The following is a 26,153-nucleotide window of genomic DNA, read 5'->3' as shown; positions in this document are numbered from 1 at the left end:
AGAAACTGAAAACAGGAAAGCCTAATCATATAGTACTGTTATCAGCGGCAGAAGGTACAAGATAAACATAACATGCACAATATTCAAAGAAGGATGGGATGTATATGGCTGCTGGAAGAAAATCTCGCTACATTGTTTCAGGTCTTTTTTGAAGAGTTATGCGACAGAATAGTGTGAATGGAAGGGTGAATTGCATTTTAAACTGTGTGGTTGAATCCTGAGAATGACTGAATCAGAGCTCATGTTTCGTTGAAAGCAGGGGTCTCAAAGAGTAGCGTGTGAGTTGTGAAGTTGGCAAGAACCTCCTGAGAACTTGAGTTTTTTGGTCAAATCAACTGCGGTTTTCATTGCAGTTATGAAAACCGCAGATGATTTGGCTACTCAAAATATTATTGGGCTGATTTTAACCGAATCTGTTGCTTCAAATATGTGTTGTGTGTTCTAGCAGTGCAGAGGTGCTTTAAGTGTACTTTATTTGGCCCTGGCACAATAAACGCTGCGTCAGTCTAAGTCTTTTCTTCTCTTTGTTTAGTTCCCTTGAGTGCCAGGGAGCAGATCTTTTGCTTTTTGTCCTTTTTTCTTTCAGTGGGAGTAAAAGTATTTATGGTCTCAATCATGATAACGTTAAAGGTAAATTAAATGTAAATGTCCAGTATTTGTAAAGTGCGAACTATTATCTGAGGGTGTCAAGGCGCTGGGGCAGTCAGGAAGATTAAACGAGCTAATGCCCAGAGTCACATGGTACTGGGCTGATCTGCCACCGACGCCGGGGATCGAACCGTGAGTCTCCGGATTTCGGAGTCAGCTGCCCTGTCTAGCTGCATCATACACATCATGATCCTCATGGAACTGAATAAGACTGGAAGATTGGCATGCAGCCAGGGGATTGAGGTTTAGGTTTTTAATGTATCACACTCATGTTTTGCATCTTATGGGCAAGGTGAACGGTGCAAGGTAACAGCCACGGAAAGAATCTGACTAGTCCTCTGGAGCACGATTATCCACCAGAATGCAATCTTTCTTAGCAAGAGGGATAAAGAAATCTAGAATGGCCCCCTTGATATGTGCGGGTTTGAAGCAGTATTGAATGAAAGATTTTTCACTCTCAAAGGAGAAAAATAAGCAGAGCACCAGCAAGGTCACCAGAGTGCAAGTAGCCCAAAGTGAAAAAAGTATTTTAAAATTCTTTGTCAAAAGAAACTTGAAATCATTATTGTAATGTAACAACGTTTTTTGGACAGCGCACTCTGGCACTGAGTTTAACTGTGGTTGTTGGTTTGCCCATCAGAACTCAGCTCCACATGGGTGGGAAGGAAGTCAGTTGACGCGTGTTGGTCCAGTGAGTAGTTGTGGTATGCCTCCCAAGAGGATAAGCTCTGTGGGAAAGGGGAGTTGGTTCTCTAGACATGGTGTCCAAATCTGCGTAGCCCTGAAATATTTTTGGGTTATTTTTGCTGGTGCATTGCAGTACGGGTGTGGATGTTTGTTTCTTACCCTCCGCCTAATTCAAATCTGCTGTGGAAAGTATCCCACTGCATGGCGTGTCACAGTATCGCATAGTGCACTTGGTGATTACTCCTTTTCCAATGCACTGGTGGGAGATTGTGCATGTAGGGGGTGTAAGTGCTAATAGCTCATGTGTAATTTGTTCTTCAGCTGCGTCCAGGAGCTCCTCTATCATTAGCCTCCTGATCCTGGAGTATGTGTGCGGCTTGGCTAGGGTCCTAAAATCCTTCTTGGTTTAAGAAAAGTATTCTACCTGGCTCCTTCTGCCCTGTTTCCCTACACCTGTGCTTCCTTTTGCAAATTCTTAAGAATTGGTTCATATTCTTCCATCCCTGTTACAGCGTGTTTGGGGTGGTAAATGCTGAACAGCTGAAGTGTTAAATTTCTAGCCAGTACATGGGTTGGCACTATTAATTTCTAGAGGTAAATAAAACAAAAACAGCAGGGGATGTGTTAGTATATGCAGATGAACAAACAGTGACAATATTCTCATTTTTCACTGTTAAAAACCAAAGGGATTTCTATAGGGAACTATCAAGCTTAATCATTTTAGCCTCTTCATTTTATGTAGGCCACTGTGATGAAATATATGGTAAGATCTTAACAGGGTCAGCTTGCCTTGCAGCTGATTTTCTAAGTGACTGCACAAAGTCTCAAAAAACGTATTACGTAGTCGCTACATAATTAGATGAATACTGTACAAAGCATTTGTTCTGCTGCTTTTTATAATCATTTCTCCTAATAAATGGTTGTATCGTCTTGTTCTTCATATTTCTGTTCAGAAGGTCTAGCTCTGAAATCCATCTGCCTTATCCCGAAGCTATACTTTCGTTCTTTTTTACAATAATTTGTCCAAAATAATTTGCTCTTTCTTTATTTGCCATCAATCAGAACAAGTACATAAATATAGGGATTTATGTGACAGATTAGGATCAGTAGTCACCTTCAATTTGAGATGTTATTCTAGGTTCATGAGTCTGTTTAATTAAACCTAAATTCGTTTTTAGGTTACCATCATTTATTCAGCATTATACAAATCAAGAACTATAAAGAATCCACTTTAGGACATTAAAACACTGCCAATTCTTAATTAAACCAGAGAGATATACAACAATTCAATTCAATGCAAAATACAGAATGAGAAGAGAGTACTGGGTAATCGATGCAGTAATACGAACTAATGAAGAAAGAATACTCATTGTTCACTGGAACAAGTACAATACATGAACTTCTTCAGTTTTGTGTGGTATGTTTGTTACTTTTAATAGTTTACTGGAGCAAATTTCAGTTCAATCAGTAGGTTATTCACCATAAAGGGCAGCAACGTGTGTTTCGCTCCTTGTGGCGTGCAGCCTGGGGCTTTCTCAAGGCTGTTCAGTATAACAATTATGGAGATAACATGAAAACCAGAAACACGTCATTTATTTCTACATGTTCCAGTGAACAAAAATGATTATTTCTTGATAATTTATTATTACTACATTGGCTACCCTGAATTCTCTCTACATTGCAAATTTGTCTTTGTGGAACTATGGGTGACCCACACATAGTGTTAGTGAACTATATATGAGATTGCAGCCCTGTCTCAGACGTAGGCCGTGGAATTTTCACCCCTCTTCCCTGTACACATAAAACATGAGTCGCAAAAGTAGATGAATACAGTGCTCCTCAATCCAACCATCAAGTCAGGTTTTAAAAGAGGAAGTTTACAATGGCCACTAATTATTTTACTCTTATTCTCAAGACGGAAAATACGATTCCAAGACAGCTAACAGTCTGTTGTCTCAAAGTCTAGAGCAACCATTTCAAGCAATCATTGCCCCCTACTTAAGCAATGCCACGCAACAAAAATGGTATGGAGATCATGGTTTCCCAATGGTGCACAGTGTGTAATAATCTCCAAGCAGGGTTTTTCTCAGGAAAGTATAAAACAACTGATAAACTGATAAAACAAGTTTCAGCATAAGAGATGACACAACTTGCTTATTACAACTGGCGAGTAAAACAAATATACTAGATTCTAGTTGCGTAGGTCTCCATTGAAGTAATCAAGCTACCGTTTCGGCTGTAAGAAGGCTAACCCTAGTCTAGTTCAGTGTCTGCGACTCTGGCAAGGAGTTTTATTCAGTATGTATGAGGTTGACCTTGAATGGCTGGATGTCTCTTACTACATGTCAATGTTCTGTTTTTTCTAGACCAGAACATCAACTAAACCAGAGACATTAGATCAGTAAGTAGAAATGAGCACAACTAAAGGAAGAGGTCTACCTCTTACATGAAATACGTTAAACGGAGTTGCACTAATCTACTGGCAAGGATGTTTTAAGAGGCTGTAGAAGAAGCTCAACCTTCACTTCTATCCTTTGTGCTGTAAGAAGACAGCAATAAATTATGGTTTTATGAAGCTGGGCCTTTTTCCTGGCTAGGATCCCTATAGACTTCAACAAGCAGGATCTAATTTCTAGCGGGAACATGGAGAATAGGACATAGCTCTGGGAAACTTGAAGACAATAAAAATTGGTTGGGGGTTCTAAGGAAACCAAGAGATGGACGTCAGTGTGAGGTAAGACAGAAACCACTGGAACATCACTCAAAAAGGCTGCTTAACCATTACATTAAAGTTAAAAGGATGCAATGTTATGTTAAAATTATTTATATAGCGTGTGCATACACAGAGGTGTCTTGGCACTGCTTTCAATAGCATGGTCTTCACACTTCAAGGGAAAAAGGGACGGTTAGTCGTTGTTGTTAAAAATCTAAGTTTTCAGAACTTTCCTGAAGATGCAAGGAGTTGATGTTGCAGCCCCCTTAGTAAGGGATAGTTGTAGGCATTGGAACACTGAATGGTCTGCAGCTACCTTGGATGGAGAGGTTTAAAAGGTACAGTGAGTTAAAGAAGCTCTGGCATCCATGCTGAAGAGGACTTTAGGACCTGTGTACCTGCTCAAGTGATCCAGTACAGACAGAGCTGAGCAATACTCAAGCGGGGTCAGCTAAATACAGGGTTCAATTTTAAAAACGCATTACCTACAAAGGTTAATTAAAGGGGAAAAGTGGAAAACCAGAACTCGAAGCCAGTACCCATGCACAAAAGTAGGATGTCATATTTTTGTGTGCGGAGAATTAAATTAGTAGTGCTAAATGTCTACCAACAATTCATATTTTTCAGTTACAACACACGTGGCCATGCACACGAGACCAAATTCATGAGTCCTTATTCTGTGGGGATTCATTAACAGTTGCAATCAATACATTCCCCACAAGTATATGAACTTCTACACTTACACCCAAATGATCCACGCATAAATGATGCATATCTTTATAAGGTTGTATTGTAAAGCCTTGGTCATGCATTTTAATCTTTTTAATATGATTGCACTTGATGTATTTGTAAACGTATTCATGAATTTTTGTATGAAATGTCTTTTTATGATTTTCATCAAAATCGAATAAAAGTACTTTGACTGACTGACTGACTGATCCACGCATAAATGATGCATATGGTGCAGGTATGTTAGTGAACATCCCACAGCTTCACAGGGACTGTGATAGAAAAAAGGCCAAGCGCGTAAACTTTTTTCAGAGAAAATACAACATAAATAGACAAATACACCAATAAATAAATGGATGACATATCACCAATTTCATAATCATGCACAAGCAGATTTTTTTGCAAGTGAAAATTCCACACAGGCAGGTTGAAGGAAAAAGTGACCTCCAGATAGGTTTGTGAATGCCATGTCTTTTTACAAGTGTAAATTCCAAATGGCACAAGCGAGACAGGTGTTTGTCATCGATCTTTGCAAAACATGTTGTGGAGAGTTCTGAATCAACACAGTTCCGAGGCGGGACTCCTCATCTGGTGCACAGCAATTTGTTTTGTATTGGGCCCTTAAGGTGTAGTGTGAAAATGGAATTCATTGTAGTCTCAGCAGGGCTTAGAAGAGAGCTTACCACACTAAGGGTCATATGTAGGTAATCTACATTTACAGATTCTAAAATACCGAATTTTACCGATTTGGTATTTTAGAATCAATAAACGCTATGTATGAAAAAATTTGGTGAATTTTACCAAATCGGTAAAATTCGGTAATTACCGTTAAGGTATTTACAGATTTGGTAATTCTCATTCATTCCTATGGGCCTGCCATAGGAATGAATGGGAATTACCGATTCGGTAAATACCAAATCGGTAATAGGGGAAGACTTACAAGGGTGGCAGGGTGTCACATTGACACCCTGTTGCACCCCTGAATAGTGCATGGGTGCACATGTGGCTCACATACATGCACTAAAGGCATGTATGTCTGCCACATGGCACTTTTGGAAAAGCACAAATTAGCTTTTTCAAAGGTTTTCGATATTTACCACCAACTTGTAGTTGGTGGTAAATACCGAATCCTTAAATGAAAAATGCACTCACTCGAGTGCTCCCTACATTAAGGATTCGGTAATTTACCAAATCGGTAATTTACCGATTCCTTAAATTACCGTTCGGTAAATTACCGAATCCTTTTACCAGCCTCCTACATCTCAAATGCCCAATACCGGCCGGTAACGGACGAAATTCGGTAATTTCGGCCGTTACCGACCGGTATTGGCCTACCTACATCTGGCCCTAAATTACTTATAAATAAATACAGTTAAAAAGCAACAACAACAAAAAAACTTTGCTCATCTGGGAAGCCTTCACTGACACACAATAATCACTACCTACTCTATTTTTGTAGCAACAAGTTCAGCTTCAACATTTAGTGGCACACAAAAGATCAAGAACAGTGTTCATCAGGGACGTTTTAATGGATGGTTGTAGGCGATACAAAAACTTGCAAAAGATAGTTTTTGGCATAAGATTCACTCCATCGAGTATCATTTAACTTTTTGTGAAGGCAACACAACCTTGGCCTAAGGCAAGGGGAGCAGAATTGGATGAACATCACCATAATGGCAAAGTGATAACAGTAGCCTATACATATTTATGTACTAAATTCCGTTTTTAGTCTTTCCTCTGCAAGCAGAATTATTAGGATGCAGAGGATACAGTTACTATTGAATGTTACTCACATTCCCTTCATAGAAAATAATTGTCCTTTTCTATTACTCACATTCTGTTCATAAAAATCTGCATCCCTTCGACTATCCAGTCAAACTTTGTCTAAACTCTCGGATAGCGATAGAGTCCACCAAGGTGGTATTCACCTACCTTGGTGTGGATAGGTCACCCATGATTAAGCATGCCAAAAAGTTGGTGAGGTGATCTACACATATCTTGTTGGGTACCTGCTGATAATTTAGGGCTGTATCTAATATTAGCCTTAATAATCCAAGCTCTATTTTTATATGCTGTAATAACATTACTCAAATTTTGTTAATAGAAACGATTTGGCATTGGATAAAATAATATTATCCGGTAAAAAGGTCTGGGTTTGGAATAAACGCTTATTTTTATCATCTTTCTTTAGGAAGTAAAATCCCCTGACATTCATCTAACAATTATAAACACTTCGTCTTGCTCAGATCGACCTCTGTGGGAACAAACTTGGGAACCGCAGATTATATTTTAATGTGTGCATCAGCATTTGCCATTTCGATCAATGAAAGAAAGAATGACTCAGGCCAGTTCTTGAATACACACTAGGGGGGCTGGAGGAGATTTAAGGACCTGCGTGAGCCACCTCCCCACTCATAATATCAAACACAAAAAAGGGTATGGGTCCAAGAAACGGTAAGAAGTGCAACAAGATTTAATCAACCATGTATTTGAGGGGGATACATTTAAGGACGGTTCCTCTCACACACCAAAGGTGTCATGCTTCATCATAGGGGTGCCTCTTCGCGTGAAAGACCTGGTCTCTACACGGGCTACAACTCCCTTGCTGCGAGGGAGGAGCACAGGGATGTTTTTATTGTAGGTGAGGAGGGTTAGACTAAAACCCTATGTAAGCATGTTGTGCTTAATGTGAAAAACAGTGCTAAGATGAACATGGTTAAAACTATATCCAAGGTTAGATATAAGGCAACTTTAATCGGCTACCTTGTGACAGGATTAAAAACAAATAGCTGAAAATACAGCTGCCATCATTAGAGGCTTCTGTATTAGTGTATGACCAACATGTTTCGGCCTAGAGTCCTGTCAAAAGTGTTGTGGCCTTCATCAGGGTCGAGCATACAGCTACTGCAACAAGGTGAGGTACATGCACATGTAAAAGGTAATGTGCAGTATCAACGGTGTGTTATACTGAACCAGTGGTCCTACTGTTCAGTATGTACATCGTTGGAACCATCATTGTTCAAAGAACTCACCGCATCTCTTCAGGCCTACTAGCCAAAGGGTACATGCGTCAATCCAACCACTCGAGTGTAGCGTGGAGTCACAGGGCACACGTCGTCAGAACAGGGACCCCAGTCATTGCAACCATTTTAAATGGAAAAGAGCACCCACTCATACTGCTTACCCAGAAGTCTTCGGGGTAATCCCTGAGATTGTGCAAATCTTGTACTACAGTTTTCCGATCTTCTTCCCACCTCCGTGAACAAAAGACAACCTCCAGAAAATACCACATCCAGCCAATGACAGGAATGTAGGAGAGTTCCTTCTTTGCTAGCACCTTGGAACTCTGTCATAAAAAGAACAGAACAGAAAGTGGTCACAATTATGATCAAGCTTGCTGTATCTAACATGTTCTCTTTTCAAGTTGGGCACATTTACAAGAATAAATGCAGATAAAAAAAGTTACTCATATGACAATGAATCTCATTGATCCATTACTTGTAGAAGACGTCATCATTCCAAATGGCGTATGAAGGTGGTTGGGGGGGGGGGGGCTGGAGGGCGGTCCTCCCCAGGAGGCACAAGTTTTGGGGGCAGCAACACTTTTACCCTTGTCGTCATGTGTCTGTCAGCCACCCCTTCACATCCCATTCTTACTTGAGGTGGTAGTGGGGCGGCAAATGCACGGACCACCGTGGGCTTCAAAAGGTCTAGCTAAGCCACTGCATTATCCTATACTTTCCACAATGTGCAGAGGGAACGTCAGAGTAACTACTTCTGGGGTGATCTTTCTGTACCAGGCTGTACAGCTAGTGATACTCAAAGTACGGTCCGGGGACCGCCTGTGGCCCTCCTGAACTTCACATGTGGTCCCCAGGTTAACAGCAGCCTTGGGCTGCTGTTTACTTCAGTGAGCACTAACATTCAGCAAGATGTTAAACAAATGGGGAAGCTTTTATTTAAAGCTAACTGAACTTAAGTAAAATATTCTAACGAAGTATCCTGCAACATTTAACCACCCACAAAGCCCCACTCCCATCCTGCTACCATTAATGCGGCCCTCGGGCTAACCACAAACCACACTTTGCTGCCCCTCGGGAAACGTTTGGGAGTATCTATGCTGTATACCTACTCAAAGTCCAGTAAAGACGCAGGATGCTGTGCTATGGTGATGCCTTGTAGAAGGACAGAAAGTGTAACGCTCACAATGCTAAGCAAACATTTTTCATGTCTTTCTACTAATATCAGTACTGGAGTATTTACCTCCGTCAATGGAATGCATGTAGAACATGTTGATTGACCCTGGATTGTCCAGCAAAAAAAATGTTTTTTTTCAGAAACCGAATTTCAAATGACCGTTCTTGTCAAATGTTACAAGCTACTAATAAACATATTTCATAATGCTGTATCAGTAAACTGTAAATTATTACAATCTACATTACCTGTCGGATTCATTTAGTAGGTGCCCAAATCTAAATGAATACCATAGACAGTACAATAATTCCATCTTTGTTAATAGTGTGAGGGCAGCAATCACAAAATTACTGAAAGACTTTAGTAACAGGATAGTGAAAACATTCAAGTGACCTTCAAGAACACCAGCATTTTAAGGAAATAATTTTTATTTTTAACGGCTTCGTTAAGTAAATTATACATCCTAAATGGGGAACTACAAGCATATATAGGACTTTATTAGGAGAACCAATAAATGAGAAGAAACTCATTTGTTATCCCTATGTTTTGGAATCACAAACCAAGCTTAAACATAAAATATGCATTGGCATAACCAAAAGGTCTCGCCTTTGGGACCTTATGAGTGTTATATAAAAGCTATTGGCTTTGGCAATGTTTTTAGGCTGTTTTTAAAGAAGTGAAGCTGGTGTGTGGGATGTTAACCCGTTGAGTGCGTTCGTCGGCCAACGGCCATCACGAGCACTACCTCAGTAGTGCTGCGCACGTCCGTTTGCCGACGCGGCCCCGCCCGCGCTAAAGAACGCCCGCACTGCGGCGTATTTTACGCAGCAGTTAAGGGGTTAAAAAGTTATAATAAAAAAGTGTCACAAGTATTTTTGTTACCTTATACATACAACAAAAAAGACATTATGTACAACTGAATTACCCTATTTAAAAACAGAATTAACATAAACAATATCTTCTAGTTTTCTTGGCTCTGCAATGCTGGCAACTTCTTCCTGCTTGTTCTAATAACAACGTGAGGGTGGAGGTTGTGAAATAGTACCTAAATTACAACACTAGCAGTAGACCGAGACTAGGGGAGAATCAACAGATGCCAGATTCTGAAGTCAGACTGAGGTGGTGCAGAGGTGGCGGTGTGGTGGTGCGGAGGTGATGCTGAGGTGATGTTGCAGTGGTGCTGAGTCAAGCTGAGGTAGTGTGGAGCTGGTGAGCAGGAGGTTCTTAGTGATGAGGTCTTGCTGTGCTGATGCTGAAGTGGTGCTGCATTGGTGCTGAACTGCTGCTGAGGTGGGGTTGCTCTGGTGCTGAGGTGAGGCTGTGCTGATGCTGAAGTGGTGCTGTGTTGGTGCTGAGGTAGGGCTGAGCTGGTGGTGGTGCTGAATGTTGCTGAGTTGATGCTTTGGTGAGGAGCTGAGGTGGCGGTGCACTGAAGCGGAGGTGGTGCTGTGCTGATGCGGTTCTGTGTTGATGTTGAGGTGGTGCTGTGCTGGTTCTGAAGTGGTGCTGGGGTGATGCTGCGCTGGTGGTGGTGCACTGATTAGGAGCTGGTGCTATGCTGATGCGGAGGTGGTGCTGTGCTGATGCTGAGATGGTGCTGCGCTGGAGCTGAGTTGGTGGTGGTGAACTGATGAGGAGGTGGTGCACTTATGATGAGATTGTACTGTGCTGGTGCTGAGTGATACTGAGGTGGTGGGGTTTGTACGGAGAAAGTGCTGAATTGGTGCTTTGGTGACCCTCAGGTGTTGCTGAGCTGGTGCTGAGTGTTGTCTAATTAGTGCTGCGCTGGGGCTGAGGTGGTGTTGTGCGAATGCTGAATTGGTGCTGAGGTGGTGTTGTGCTAATGCTGAATTGGTGTTGAGGTGGTGCTGCTCTGGTGGTGGTGCACTTATGATGAGATTGTACTGTGCTGAGTGATACTGAGGTGGTGGTGTGTTTGTATGGAGAAAGTGCTGAGGTGGTGCTTTGGTAACTCTCAGTTGGTGCTGTGCTAGTGCTGAGTGTTGTCGAATTAGTGCTGTGCTGGTGCTGAGGTGGTGCTGTGCGAATGCTGAATTGGTCCTGAGGTGGCGTTGCTCTGGTGGTGGTGCACTGATGCAGAGATGGTGCTGTGCTGAGGTGGTCGTGCTGTGGTGGTGTTGAGTGATGCTAAAGAAATGCGCTGGTGCTGAGTGATGCTGTGGTGGCACTGAGTGATGCTGTTGTGGTGCAGTGCTGATGCTCAGGTGGTTCTGAGTTGGTGCTGTGGTGATGCACTGAGGTGGTGTTGCACTGGTGGTGGTGCTGTGCTGATGCGGTTCTGTGTTGAGGTGATGCTGCGCTGGTGCTGACGTGGTGCTGCACTGGTGGTGGTGCACTGATCAGGAGATGGTGCTGTGCTGATGCTGAGGTGGTGATGAGCCATGCTGTGGCAGTGCAGAGTCATGTTGTGGTGCTGCCTTGGTGCTCAGGTGGTGCTGAGTAATACAGAGTTGGGGCTATACTGATGCTGCATTGATGCGGGGAGAAGGGCTGCGCTGATGCTGAAGTCAAGCTACGTTGGTGCTGAATTCCTGCTGGGGTGGGTCTGCGATGGTGCTGCACTGGTGGTGGTGCACTGATGCAGAGGTGGTGATGTGCTGATATGGTGCTGTGCTGACGTTGAGGCGGTACTGCGATGGTGCTGATGCACTGGTGGTGGTGCACTGATGATGAGGTGGTGCTGTGCTGATGCTGAGGTGCTGATGCAAGGTGATGAAAGAAGAGAAGTGAGTTAGACAAAAGAAATGAGTGAGAAAGAGTGATGGACAGAGACTGAAAGAAAAAGAATACAAATATATATGAAGTAGAACGAGGAGAGAAAGGGAAACAAACTCAGAAAAAGAGCAGGAACTAGAGTTCATAAAAAATATAAATGGCGGAGTAATGGACAAACGAGAGTGCATAGGAAAAATGTGAGGGAGAGAAAGCAAAACAAGAGAGAAAGAAACAAGATGGAAAGAAAGAGAACCAATAGGTAAATGAGAGGGACAGAAAGAGAAATGAGAGGCAGAAGGCAAAAACGACAGCTAAAGAAAGAGAAAGGAGAGGTTGAGGAAAGAAAAATGCACTAGGTCTCGTATCTGTGAGAGTTATAGCTATTGGAATTGTAAATGATAATGTTTTTTACTAATGTCTTTTGGTTTAGAGTGGATGTACGTGGTGTCTAGTGAAATTATGTGTGTTGGATTAGAATTTTTTAGTTGTGGAATTTTGTGTGGAGGAATTGTGTGGTGCGTAGTGTATTTGTGCAGTGGAATTATGTGACATGGTGAATAGATAGAGGTGACAGCTTCACAGAATAGTTATTAAGGAAGATAGAGAGGGATGGGTAGTTTGTGCTTGAAGTGGTGAATAAACCCCAGATAGAGGAGCAGAAAGAGAGCTGTAGAAAGAAGGGGAGAGCATGCTACAGAAGCATACCGAGGGAGGATCTGTGTTTGCGGAAGACACCCTGAGAGGAGGAGGGTAGCGTGGGTTTTTGTGAAGGAAACCTTGAAAAGGCACGGAAAAGAAACTGTGCTTGGAGACCTGAAGTCAACCATATGAGAGAAGCGGGGAGAGTATGTGAGCGATCGAGAGAGAGGGGTAGGAGATGGTACGAGAGAGAGGGATGAGTGGGAGGGGTGCCGGGTGGGGGGGGGGGGGGGGGAGGGGAGAGGTGGACCAGTGCATAGCATGAGGAGGGACAGAAAAGTAGCACTAGTCTTTGGTGCATCCACCGTTGCTGTGTTCGACAGATCAGGGCAGGTTGTAGGTAGTAAATAAGGTGGGGTTCAAAGTAAGCATTTAGCACCTACACAACCTACCATTAAACATGCGGTGTAAGCATCCCACACATAAAATAACGTGCACATCAGCCATCTCCTTGCTAATCACCCCCAAGTCTAAGAGTCAGAAGCCTCTATAATCATAGCATCTTAAACCCTCCACCCATGCTTTTGCTAGAAAACATACTCCTGTTCATGCTCCAGAATATGTTATTTTGTTAAATTAACGGAGTTAGGTCTTGGGACATGCAGTTGGTTGGACCTTCAAAATCTACACATTTCTTTTTTACCTCAAAATTGAGCAAAACAAACTGATATCAATCTAGTTTGTCAGGTACCCTTTATTCATACCTTTTTATTTTGTTATTTTTTGGTTATTTTCATTTTCATCAATATCTAAGAAAAACACTGTACATTTTGACACACGAATACAATACAAATCAACATGCATACAATACAATTACCCAATACATATAAATGCTATATACACTTTATGTTCAATTTTCATCAGCAAACATCAATTATGTGAGGTGTTATTTAATGACACCAACGACAAGGCTACGTCAAATTGCACTGAATATTCCATCAACAACAAACTAATGCGGAGAAAGAAATTCAAAGAATTCAAAAAATTCAAAAAGAGGGTTTCAAAGGGCCACAAATAAACTCATAGGTCCACTGGACATTCAAAGTCAATTTCTTTTAAATATGCCCTCTTTTAAATATGCCGACGCGTTTCAAACCCTATGACATCAGTTTTCGGGTTCTCTACAGGGCTCTGTCTTTTGTGTTTGTCTGTTCTCCAGTTTTTGCCGGTCCACAGGGTCACTCCGTATATAGTCACTCTTCTAACATACTACCTGCATGTGTCATCGGTTTAACGTAGACACTTCTTTCTGTTTTATTCTTTCAGGCTCACACTTTGGTTGTTATCAATTTTGTGCCCAAACAATCCTGTCTCTGAGAGACTGAATCAGTGGTCCCCGGTCTGCCGAATGAATAGGAACTGGAAAATACAATGGCCCCACTTGGAGGAAGCTGCTCAATCCGGCTTTAAATACTAGACGAAGAGCGCAAAGTACACAGCGCCAAACAGATAAAACAGGATTGTTTGGCCACAAAATTGATAACGACCAAAGTGTGAGCCTGAAAGAATAAAACAGAAAGAAGTGTCTACGTTAAACCAATGACATATGCAGGTAGTATGTTAGAAGAGTGACTGTATACTGATTGAAATCACGAAATCCTGTAGGGTCTGTATAGGGAAGTAAGACAATGACTATTGACAGAGGTACTTGTGCTTGATGCTGGCTCTCGTGGTCAGCACTGCGCATCTAGCTGACCAAGTTACAGTTCAAGCTAAATATATTTTATGTACGTTAAAAAGTGAATCCCACAATTAAAACGTATGTAAATGTACAATTCTACATACATTTCAACAAGTGTTAAAGTAACTACAACCAGGCAAGTAACTTTATTAAATTATTGTCTATGTTGCACACTCATAACAAATTACAAAAGGCGCTAGTCGCTAGCATAATAGTTAAAACTGATTTTTTCCTTTTTTTTTTAAATAGTGACATGGATAACGTGAATAAATGAATTGGGTACTTTCCTCACATATTAAATATCCTGGTTCTTTTGGGCATACTGTACATTAAACCATATAGCCTGAGCATTTATAGCCCTTCCTCCAGCCTGGGTCGGCAGCCGCTACCCTTCAATTCCGTGGGCACTTTTGTAAAAATCGCCGAATTTTTACAACGGTGCCAATTTTGCGGGCACTTTTGTAAAAATCACTGCATTTTTACAAAAGTGCCGATTTCGCGGAAAAACGGGAAATCGCTAAATCCTAGAGGGTCTGGATAAAGAAGCAAAATATGCCAGCGCTCTATTGAAAGAACTAAACACCCCCATTGTAGATGCTTAGAAAAGGGAAAGCTGCTGGCCCCAATGGTATCACAGGGGAGGGTTTAGAAATCTCTGGCCCTGTTATAAAAAGAAGTTTAATTTAGCCTTAGTGGAGAGGGAGAATGCCCCTGATTCCTGGTATGCGGAAACAATTGCCCATATTTTGAAGCCTAATAAAGATCCTAAAACATGTGAGTCTTACAGACCCATCTCACTGCTCATTGGCAATTATAAAATCTTTTTGGTATTTGGCCATGAGATTAAGTGGATATATGGTTCATTTGATGCATGAAGACCAAAAAGGCTTTATTCCTGGCAGACAAATACAAGCGCTGACTCACCTGTTGATCGGTATTATAGATCTTGCAGTGGAATTCCAGACTCCTTTTCAATTATTACCTTAGAGGCTGCCAAATATTTTGACAGGGCAACTGGACATTGTGAGTGGCTATTCAACAATATGGCATAAAAGGCAATTATGTTAGAGCGATACAAGCACTGTACAAGGCACCCAATGCAAATGTCCTAGTCAATGGAAACTTGACATTGAGTTTTAGAATAGAAAGTGGAACTCTTCAAGGTTGCCCACTGTCACCCTTATTATTTAACTTTTGCATAGAGCCAGCCACCTAAGCGAGAGGCGGAGATTATTTATGTTGAAAGCGGAAACTTGTGTAATAAAGTGGCTCTCTATGCAGATGATCGGCTGATATATATACTGCAGATAGGGAAGATCACTAGCATAAAGTAAGCAGATAACTAGAGGATTTGGAGAAATCTAGCGTTATGAGGTCAAGGAAGAAAAATGAGAAGTGATGATTTGGAATATGTATGTGGTTCAACGACCCCAGAAGAAAACAAGAAACTAAATATTTGAGCATTAACGTCACACAAGAAATAGAAGATATCCTGATAAAAGAACTTCAGGAAGACAAGTAAGGAGGCCTGTTGTTGTCTTAAAAGATGGGAAAGTATCCCACTAAATATTTATGGGTGAGTTAAATGATGCGGTACAAAAGGGGGTGGTGATGGACGGAGCATCTGAACCAATCAAACACTCACACCCAGTCAAATGATCTGGGTTTAATCCATCACCGTTCTTTAGCCCACTCTGCCACCCCAGTTCAGACAAGGCATGGCTTGGCAGTTCGGGCTGGACTGTTCCCATGAGGCACAGCGTCAGACTGATTTGCATATGGCCATGTCGGAACTGGGGTGGCAGAGTGGGCTAAAGAACGGTGATGGATTAAACCCAGATCTTTTGACTGGGTGTGAGTGTTTGATTGGTTCAGATGCTCCGTCCATCACCACCCCCTTTTGTACCCCTGAGTTAAATGATGATTATTCCTAAAGTTACTTATAATTTTAATAATAGCCCTTTGAATTTTGACAAAATCGCTCTAAGTGATCTTTAATCGTAAATGAACCACTTTATATGGAGCTCCAAGGCACCTATATTTTCTTGGAAAGTTTAGCAAAAGGAAAGGAGGATTGAGCCTTCCAGATTTAAAATTGTACTGCTGACCTTCAGATCATGGGCTTTAGACAGGTATTTGGGTTCCCTGGAAAATCCAAAATGGGACCAGGAGCTATACGTACTGGAGAGAGTGGAGACGTTCGTTGAAGAAGATTGTTCGGGCCGTGAACTATTTTCTTGCGAGCCATCTGCTGACAGGAGAAGTGAGACTATCACACATATAATGATGCTATGAGCACCGTCTTATACTATAGGACCTAGAGGCAAACCATGGATTTGTAGGATTTGCCCTACCTCACGGAACCATAATCATTGGGACAGACGAGGGATCTAGAGGTAAAACATGGATCTGTAGGAGTTGCTTTACCTCACGGAACCACAATTATTGGAACAGACAGGGAATTCTTATACCTTAGCTGGTAGCCCAGTCCCTACCCTGCTTCGCATCCTGATCAGTCTACCTTCAAACATTTTAATATCTACAAAACTCTGGATTACGCTTACCCCAGTATCTTTGGGACAGATATATCCTTGCCGTACTCGGACCTCCGGGTGCAGTTCAGCAACCACTTCCACTTCTTTGCTCCTACACGAGCGGCCTATCCATCTAGGAAGATACACATCATTTTGCCCTGAAGAAGTTCCAAGAGGGACGAAACGCGTCGGCTGTACTTTCTTACACATCGGAATAAAAAAGATCAAAAATATTGGACGTTTTTTCCTGAGATCATTTTAATAAGTTTTTGATGCAACTTTGGAGTCTGTTATGTGGTGCACCTGTGCTTTTGTATTGCATTACGTTGAGTTCTCTTTTGAACTAGCACTGTGATGGTGGGTGCTCATCGGTGTGCACACAAGTCCCTATATTCAATTTAAAGGGATAACTACTGTTTTGGCTATTTTGGTTAGGTGCTTGTCTGTTGAAGGTTCCACTATCATCCTTGCCTTAAATTGTCACCAACCACGGCAGGGAAATTGTGTCAAGTATCTATATACTGTCTATATAAAATGGTTAAATCTGCTTCACCTAGGAAAATTAATTTCTTCACAGTCTACAGAAGCTACTGCTGAGTCAACCGCACACCATCAATATGTTTGTAAGCTGTCCAGCAGTAGAAATGTATTAGCATGATCCAGGTAAGGTGATGTGCGAGATACTCAAACAAGATCTCAAGGTAAGACCCTCCCTCATGAATTCTGGCATAACAGAAGAAGATGAGGATAACAAACTTAGTAAGATAGTAGGCTTTTGTTTTACCTGATAATGACAGCAAGGACTTGATTGTAAGAAGTAGACCCTAGCAACATCTCCCTTACTTCCGTCCTCAAGCGATGGTTAGCAAAACTACTACACTATTCAGAACTAGGTGAGAAAAGTCTTAATATGTCAGGTGGAGCATGATCGAATCGTTTTGGCATCTGGCGAAATTGGCACTTGGTCCTATAACGTCAATGCAAGGCTCTCATGCAGTTTTCTGTTATACACAAGGTTTCAAGTGAGCTATGCTGCACCAGCTAAGTACAAAACGATTTCTGGATTAGGGCACAAAATAATATACAGTTTGTACTGCCGGCCATACTGGAGTAGGTCTCTGCTTCCTCTTGGTGAGGACCACAAAAAAAAACCCGAAAAAAAACCAAACTGCTTAAACCGCATTTAATATTGGATGGGTGAAAGTTCCCTCTGTTTAAATTAGGGTACAACAGAAATCGTCACTCATGTAGGACAAAATACATTCCAGCTATCTATTTACTTGTCTTTCAACTTAGGTCTGACCTATCTACCACTCAGAAAGCAAGAAATCTTGGGAATACCTATGATGTTAAGCTCTCATTCACCCCTCATGTTCACTGCTCTGCAAACTCTTCACCAAATTGTACTGGCAAGATGACTCACTTTGGGATGGATAGACTACTGCTATCTGAACTACAACAGCTTGCTAAATAGCTTTTTCTGATATACTCTAGGCACTGAAAAAACAATGCTGAAAGATATTCCTAAATGTAGGTACATTTGATAATTCCAATGGGCTCTGAAAATGCCCCAGTGGATTTCATTGGATGCTAGGATCAAATTCAAGTCACTATGCATCATTCAGAGCGCCAACTGGAATAGAGGGCAATCATGGTTGAAAGAACACAGCCTCTCACTACTTCCCATAAGAAACCTCAGATCAGCTAAATCACATGTGCTTCTTCAATGCTGCTTCAAATGCCAGAAATTTGGAGGATGATCCTTGGAAGTGTTAGGTTCCCAACTCTGTAATGCCTTGTGCCCCCAACTCAGAACTGAAGCAAACAGTATCCTGGAAACTTCTCAAAATCGAACACTGTAAGAAAGCATCTGTGTCATGATCGAAAAATACCCGGTGTGCTATCCTTTTTTGTTATCGGACCAGCAGCATATTTATTAAACTCTGAAATAAATATTTTCACATTTTTGCACAAACACCTATACGCACATGAAATCATACATCTTTATATCTTCAACAAAATTCACTAGTGGCCATGCACTCTTTCTTACAACCATGAAACACTGCAAGTGTTGGGTACTGTTGGGGTTTAATGGATCACAAAGTGTATAACATATGCTGGGTAGCACATATGAATGTTCATCCACTATCTGAATTTATCTGCAGGATCTAGTGTTTGCAAATGTTTAAAAGTCCCATCACCACATTAAATAGGTGGCAGAATGTGGCTATTTATCAAATGACACTCACTAGTAATGTGCAAAATGTTTAGGGTGGGAATGCTCAAAAGCGGTCTGTTGTAGTAACTGTATGGCTATCTTCTCTACAATGGTTTAGAAAGGATGGAATCGGTTTTACTTCAAAGGAAAACGCTACTTACCTTTAGTAACGATCTTTTTGGTAAATACTCTTTCTACCTGCCCTTTCCTCTCCTTTTGTGTATCCCCAGACTCTAGATTGGATCTGGAACCTTTTACAACAGATCTCCTGATAGTGGCGGTAGTTATATTCTGCACCGGATGCAGCAAAGGTGTGATGTCACTAGAGCTGTAATGTCATGCTGGCGCCCTCCCGTCAGTTCTTCGCCCACTTTTCCCAAGCTCCTAGAGGCAGAGGCTCGGGCAGCATCAGATCTAGTTTGGATGTGCAGTGCAATTGGAACCTTAATAATTTCAGGAGTCTAGGAGCATCCCTAAGAACAGGGAGGCTAGCGGGAACGTCAGGAATCTCCAGGTAGGCAGAGTATCCACCACAAGGATAAATAACTTTTTCTTCAGATGGATATATCTGGTCAGGCTAGGAAGTTCGGCAGCATGGAATGAACAAAATGGCATAGTTTGCCACTTTTGAATCCAAGCAACAGTGCTTTGCAAAAATCTCTGCAACAGGAAAACCCCTGGCGAGTGATAATGTTGACGCGTTTGCCCTATTGGAATGAGCACGGATTCCCTTTGACAGCTCATTTTAACCAAGGACATACCAGATTTTAATACAGAGAATGATCACACATGACAAGGTCCTCTTTTGGACCACCTTGCCACTCTTGCTGCCTACATATCCCACAAAGAGTTCATCATCAGACCCGATCCATTTCATCCAGGAGATAGAGTAACAGACAGTCCGATGACTGTGCAACCGACATAACCGCTCTTCCTCCTTGGTTCAAGTTCAAGTTCAGGCATTTATAAAGCGCACTACTCACCCAGAGGGTCTCAAGGCGCTAGAGGGAGGGGTTCACTGTTTATCGAATAGCCAAGTTTTCAGTTCTTTTCTGAAGGAGATGTGATTCTGAGTAAGGCGGAGGTGGGTGGGGAGTGAGTTCCAGGTCTTGGCAGCCAGGAAGGAGAAGGATCTGCCACCCATGGTGGTTTTTCGGATGCGCGGGACTGCGGCGAGGGCTTGATTGGATGATCTTAGTTGGCGGGTGGGATAGTAGAAGGACAGTCGGGTGTTGAGGCATTCGGGTCCTAGATTATAAAGGGCCTTGTGTGCGTGGGTAAGAAGGCGGAAAGTAATTCTTTTGTTGACGGGAAGCCAGTGGAGGTTTTTTAAGTGACCGGTGATGTGCTCTTGGCGCGGGATGTCTAATATGAGTCTCGCTGATGCGTTTTGGATGCGCTGGAGCTTTTTCTGCAATTTTGTTGTAATTCCGGCGTAGAGTGTGTTGCCATAGTCCAGTCGACTCGTGACCAGTGCATGGGTGACAGTCTTTCTTGTTTCGAGGGGGATCCATTGGAAGATCTTTTTGAGAATGCGAAGGACGTTGAAGCAGGAGGACGATACGGCGTTGACTTGTCTGGACATTGAGAGAGAGGAGTCTAGAATGAAGCCAAGGTTACGTGCATGGTCTGTGGGTGTGGGTGCTGATCCCAGAGCGGAAGGCCACCAGGAGTCGTCCCAAGCTGAGGGGGAGGATCCAAGGATGAGCACCTCCGTTTTGTCTGAGTTGAGTTTTAAGCGGCTCTGTTTCATCCATTCGGCTACTTCTTTCATACCTTCGTGGAGGTTGTTTTTGGCGGTGTTGGGGTCTTTGGTGAGGGAAAGGATTAGCTGGGTGTCGTCGGCGTAGGAGATGATGTTGAGGTTGTGTTGACGTGCGATGGAGGCGAGGGGACTCATGTAGACGTTGAAGAGGGTGGGACTGAGTGAGGAGCCTTGAGGTACGCCGCAGATGACTTCGGTGGGCTCTGAGTAGAAAGGGGGGAGTGGGACTCTCTGGGTTCTCCCGGCTAGGAACGAGATGATCCAGTCCAAGGCTTTTCCTTGTATGACGATGTTGTTGAGGCGTTGTATGAGGGTGTTGTGACAGACAGTGTCGAAGGCGGCGGAGAGGTCGAGTAGAATGAGGGCCACTGTTTCACCGTTGTCCAGGAGTGCTCGGATGTCGTCGGTCGCCGCAATGAGGGCGGTTTCGGTGCTGTGTTTGGCTCGAAAGCCGTTCTGTGAGGGATCCAGGGAGTTGTTGGATTCAAGGAAGGCTGCGAGTTGGCTGTTGACGGCTTTCTCGATGACTTTGGCCGGGAAAGGGAGGAGGGAAATGGGTCGGTAGTTTTTCAGTTCTGAGGGGTCTGCTGTTGGTTTTTTCAGAAGGGCGCTGAGTTCGGCGTGTTTCCATATTTCTGGAAAGATGGCGGAGTTGAAGGAGCAGTTGATGACATCGCGGAGTTGGGGAGCGATGATGGAGTCAGCTTTGTTGAAGATCTAGTGGGGACAGGGGTCAGAAGGTGAGCCAGAGTGGATTGAGTTCATGAGGTGAATGGTATCTTCAATGGTGATTGGGTTCCAGGAGTTGAGGTAGTTAGTTGGAGGGGTGGGATCGGAAGGGGGTGGGGTGAGTTGGTCATTGGGAGTATTCTTGAAGCTGTTGTGGATGTCGGCAATTTTGTTGTAGAAGAAGGAGGATAGCGCATCGCAGAGGTCTTGGGAGTTAGTGATGTCGTTGGATGCTGCGGGAGGGTTGGTGAATTCTTTGACGATATTGAAGAGTTCCTTGCTGTTATGAGAATTGTTGTCGAGACGGTCCTTAAATGCTGATTTCTTGGCGGATCGAATCAGTTGGTGGTGTTTGCGGGTGGCTGTCTTGAGGGAGGCCATGTTGTCTGAGGTTGGTTCTTTTCTCCAATTCTTCTCCAGGGTGCGGCATGTCTTCTTGGATTTTTTAAGGTCATCATTGAACCAGGGAGCCTTTTTGCTGAATGATTTCAACTGGTGTTTTTTCAGGGATGCTAGTTCGTCCGCACTGTGGGTAATCCATTGCCTGAGGTTTGTGGCCGCTTGGTCTGGGTCCGTTGTTAGGGTGGGAGTGTTTTGGCTGAGTGATGCGAGGAGTTGGTCGGTGGTGATTTTGTTCCATTTTCTTCGGGGAATGGGTTGTGGACGGTTGTGGGTCAGGGTTGTTTTGTAGCTGAAGTGAACACAGCTGTGATCCGTCCAGTGGAGAGCTGTAGTGTGATCGAAGGAGATGTGCTTGCTGGAGGTGAAGATAGGGTCGAGCGTGTGTCCGGCTGTGTGAGTGGGGGTGTCAACAAGTTGTTTGAGTCCGAGATTGGACAGGTTGTCCAGAAGGGTGGTGGTGTTGTTGTCGAGAATGTTGTCAAGGTGGTAGTTGAGGTCTCCTAGAAGAATGTAGTTCTCGGAGGCGAGGGCGTGCGGGCTGACGAAGTCAGTGATGTCGTCGCTGAATTGAGATCGGGTGCCTGGGGGCCTGTAAATGAGGGTTCCTCTAAGGGTGGTCCTGGGGTCGGTGTGGATCTGAAAGTGGAGGTGTTCGGCGGTTGCAAGATTGTCGTCAGAGCTGGTTGTAATTTTGATGGTGTTTCTATGGACGATGGCGATGCCTCCTCCAGTTTGAACGGTGCGGTCTTTTCGAATGATCTTGTAAGTGTCCGGTATGGCTATGGCGATGTCGGGGGCAGAAGATGCATTCATCCATGTTTCAGTAAGGAAGGCGATGTCAGGTGACGCAGTGTCGATTAGGTCCCAGAGTTCGGTTGCGTGTCTGTGGACCGAGCGGGTGTTCAGTAGGATACATTTCAAGTCGTTGGGTTCGGAGCTGAGTGTGGAGGAAGTGTGTTTGGTGAGGGTCCTGAAGCAGTTGAACTTACAGGAGAGGCAGGAGAATGGGCCGTGGGTACGTCCTGGGGTAGCTTCGCAGCAAAGTGGGGTGCCTCCGGCGTTGAGGGCGAGGAGAGTAGCGGCATCATAAGTTACTCTGGGGGGTTGGGAGCGGCATAGGGCAGGGGGACGGGCGCTGGGCGAGGACCAGGCGCGGACGGGCGCAGACGGGCTTACCTTTGGCGCACCTTCGGCGCGTGGACGCTGCACGTACGTCCATTCGACATAAATGGAGGATGGAGGGGGGTGGGGCGAGGGGGGTGTCAGCAGGGAGGCGGGAGCGGGGTGGAGAGGCGGTGCTGGGAGGCAACAACAATCAACAAAATGGTAGCGACCCCAAGCCAAACAGGACGAGGCTGGGATAGTAGTATTTGGACAGAGAGGAAGCGTCGCAATAGGCAGCAAAAAAACAATTTACACAGCCAAAAACAATATACACAGTTACCGGCAGCAATGCGCAGGCAAAGTCAATTACAGTTAATTGGTGCGCAGCTCAGCGTCTACAATCGCGCTACGATGCAGTACTAATGAGGCACAAAGAATGAATCAATGCAGGGGTAAATGCGAGCAAAGGGCAGTACTTTAAAATGCTTTTTTCAGTCTGGCAATGAGGCGATACGATACCAGCTTGGGAGCGAGGTAACGACCGCTTCTGAAGAGGTTCAGGACGGTCACAGCGCTAGTGGCCGAGGGAAGAGGCTATCCTTTCTGTGGGAGGGGGGTGTCAGCAGGGAGGCGGGAGCGGGGTGGAGAGGCGGTGCTGGGAGGCAACAACAATCAACAAAATGGTAGCGACCCCAAGCCAAACAGGACGAGGCTGGGATAGTAGTATTTGGACAGAGAGGAAGCGTCGCAATAGGCAGCAAAAAAACAATTTACACAGCCAAAAACAATATACACAGTTACCGGCAGCAATGCGCAGGCAAAGTCAATTACAGTTAATTGGTGCGCAGCTCAGCGTCTACAATCGCGCTACGATGCAGTACTAATGAGGCACAAAGAATGAATCAATGCAGGGGTCAATGCGAGCAAAGGGCAGTACTTTAAAATGCTTTTTTCAGTCTGGCAATGAGGCGATACGATACCAGCTTGGGAGCGAGGAAGCGACCACTTCTGAAGAGGTTCAGGACGGTCACCACAGTTGGTGGGATGAGGAGGAAGATAAAGGGTGAGAAGAGTCATGGACTGCCCTATATGGAAGGGGGTTACCATCTTGTGTAGGAAAGCTACCTTAGAAGCACTTTGCCTGGGTAGAAACAGGTGACAGGAGGGTGGGCACACAGCACCAGCTCTCTGATATGTCGCACTGAAATGATATTTACAACAAGGGGTGGTGATGGACAGAGTCTCTGAATTAAGCAGAGTACTCTCACCCAGTCAAGAGATCAGGGCTAGATCCAACACCGTTTTTTAGCTCATTGCACCATCCCAGTTTCAGAACCTGGCTGTATGCAAATTAGTCTGTCCCTGGCCCAGTGCATCATGGGAACAGGGCAGACCAGACTACAAAAGCCAATTCTTACACTGGGAAGGAAACAAGCTTCCGGGGACCGGTTTCTGCCATTTCAGGCGTCTTCGGCCCGGCTTGCTTGAATCCTGATGGTGCAATGAGCAAGGGACTCACATCTGAGTATACCCTTCCACGCTTAGGGTGGACAAAATTATTTACAACAAGGGGTGGTGATGGACAGAGTCTCTGAATTAAGCAGAGTACTCTCACCCAGTCAAGAGATCAGGGCTAGATCCAACACCGTTTTTTAGCTCATTGCACCATCCCAGTTTCAGAACCTGGCTGTATGCAAATTAGTCTGTCCCTGGCCCAGTGCATCATGGGAACAGGGCAGACCAGACTACAAAAGCCAATTCTTACACTGGGAAGGAAACAAGCTTCCGGGGACCGGTTTCTGCCATTTCAGGCGTCTTCGGCCCGGCTTGCTTGAATCCTGATGGTGCAATGAGCAAGGGACTCACATCTGAGTATACCCTTCCACGCTTAGGGTGGACAAAATTATTTACAACAAGGGGTGGTGATGGACAGAGTCTCTGAATTAAGCAGAGTACTCTCACCCAGTCAAGAGATCAGGGCTAGATCCAACACCGTTTTTTAGCTCATTGCACCATCCCAGTTTCAGAACCTGGCTGTATGCAAATTAGTCTGTCCCTGGCCCAGTGCGTCATGGGAACAGGGCAGACCAGACTACAAAAGCCAATTCTTACACTGGGAAGGAAACAAGCTTCCGGGGACCGGTTTCTGCCATTTCAGGCGTCTTCGGCCCGGCTTGCTTGAATCCTGATGGTGCAATGAGCAAGGGACTCACATCTGAGTATACCCTTCCACGCTTAGGGTGGACAAAATTATTTACAACAAGGGGTGGTGATGGACAGAGTCTCTGAATTAAGCAGAGTACTCTCACCCAGTCAAGAGATCAGGGCTAGATCCAACACCGTTTTTTAGCTCATTGCACCATCCCAGTTTCAGAACCTGGCTGTATGCAAATTAGTCTGTCCCTGGCCCAGTGCATCATGGGAACAGGGCAGACCAGACTACAAAAGCCAATTCTTACACTGGGAAGGAAACAAGCTTCCGGGGACCAGTTTCTGCCATTTCAGGCGTCTTCGGCCCGGCTTGCTTGAATCCTGATGGTGCAATGAGCAAGGGACTCACATCTGAGTATACCCTTCCACGCTTAGGGTGGACAAAATTATTTACAACAAGGGGTGGTGATGGACAGAGTCTCTGAATTAAGCAGAGTACTCTCACCCAGTCAAGAGATCAGGGCTAGATCCAACACCGTTTTTTAGCTCATTGCACCATCCCAGTTTCAGAACCTGGCTGTATGCAAATTAGTCTGTCCCTGGCCCAGTGCATCATGGGAACAGGGCAGACCAGACTACAAAAGCCAATTCTTACACTGGGAAGGAAACAAGCTTCCGGGGACCGGTTTCTGCCATTTCAGGCGTCTTCGGCCCGGCTTGCTTGAATCCTGATGGTGCAATGAGCAAGGGACTCACATCTGAGTATACCCTTCCACGCTTAGGGTGGACAAAATTATTTACAACAAGGGGTGGTGATGGACAGAGTCTCTGAATTAAGCAGAGTACTCTCACCCAGTCAAGAGATCAGGGCTAGATCCAACACCGTTTTTTAGCTCATTGCACCATCCCAGTTTCAGAACCTGGCTGTATGCAAATTAGTCTGTCCCTGGCCCAGTGCATCATGGGAACAGGGCAGACCAGACTACAAAAGCCAATTCTTACACTGGGAAGGAAACAAGCTTCCGGGGACCGGTTTCTGCCATTTCAGGCGTCTTCGGCCCGGCTTGCTTGAATCCTGATGGTGCAATGAGCAAGGGACTCACATCTGAGTATACCCTTCCACGCTTAGGGTGGACAAAATTATTTACAACAAGGGGTGGTGA

At 44.2% G+C, this 26,153-nt stretch overlaps 1 protein-coding gene across 2 annotated transcripts in view; it reads right to left on the bottom strand.

Annotated features, from left to right (window-relative positions):
• AGPAT4 (1-acylglycerol-3-phosphate O-acyltransferase 4) overlaps nucleotides 1-26,153 on the bottom strand; it is a 425,215-nt gene that overhangs the window by 100,262 nt on the left and 298,800 nt on the right. The window contains exon 4 of one of the 2 annotated variants that reach the window (XM_078646932.1): nucleotides 7,962-8,123. The exons of the other annotated variant lie outside the window; for it this stretch is intronic. Coding sequence (XP_078503058.1) covers nucleotides 7,962-8,123 — 162 coding nt within the window. The remainder of the gene's footprint in view (nucleotides 1-7,961; nucleotides 8,124-26,153) is intronic. 2 annotated transcript variants of the gene reach the window in all.

Source organism: Lissotriton helveticus, chromosome 6 (assembly GCF_964261635.1).
Source record: "Lissotriton helveticus chromosome 6, aLisHel1.1, whole genome shotgun sequence".
Classification (NCBI taxonomy): domain Eukaryota; kingdom Metazoa; phylum Chordata; class Amphibia; order Caudata; family Salamandridae; genus Lissotriton; species Lissotriton helveticus.
This window is presented reverse-complemented; position numbering and strand designations above follow the sequence as displayed.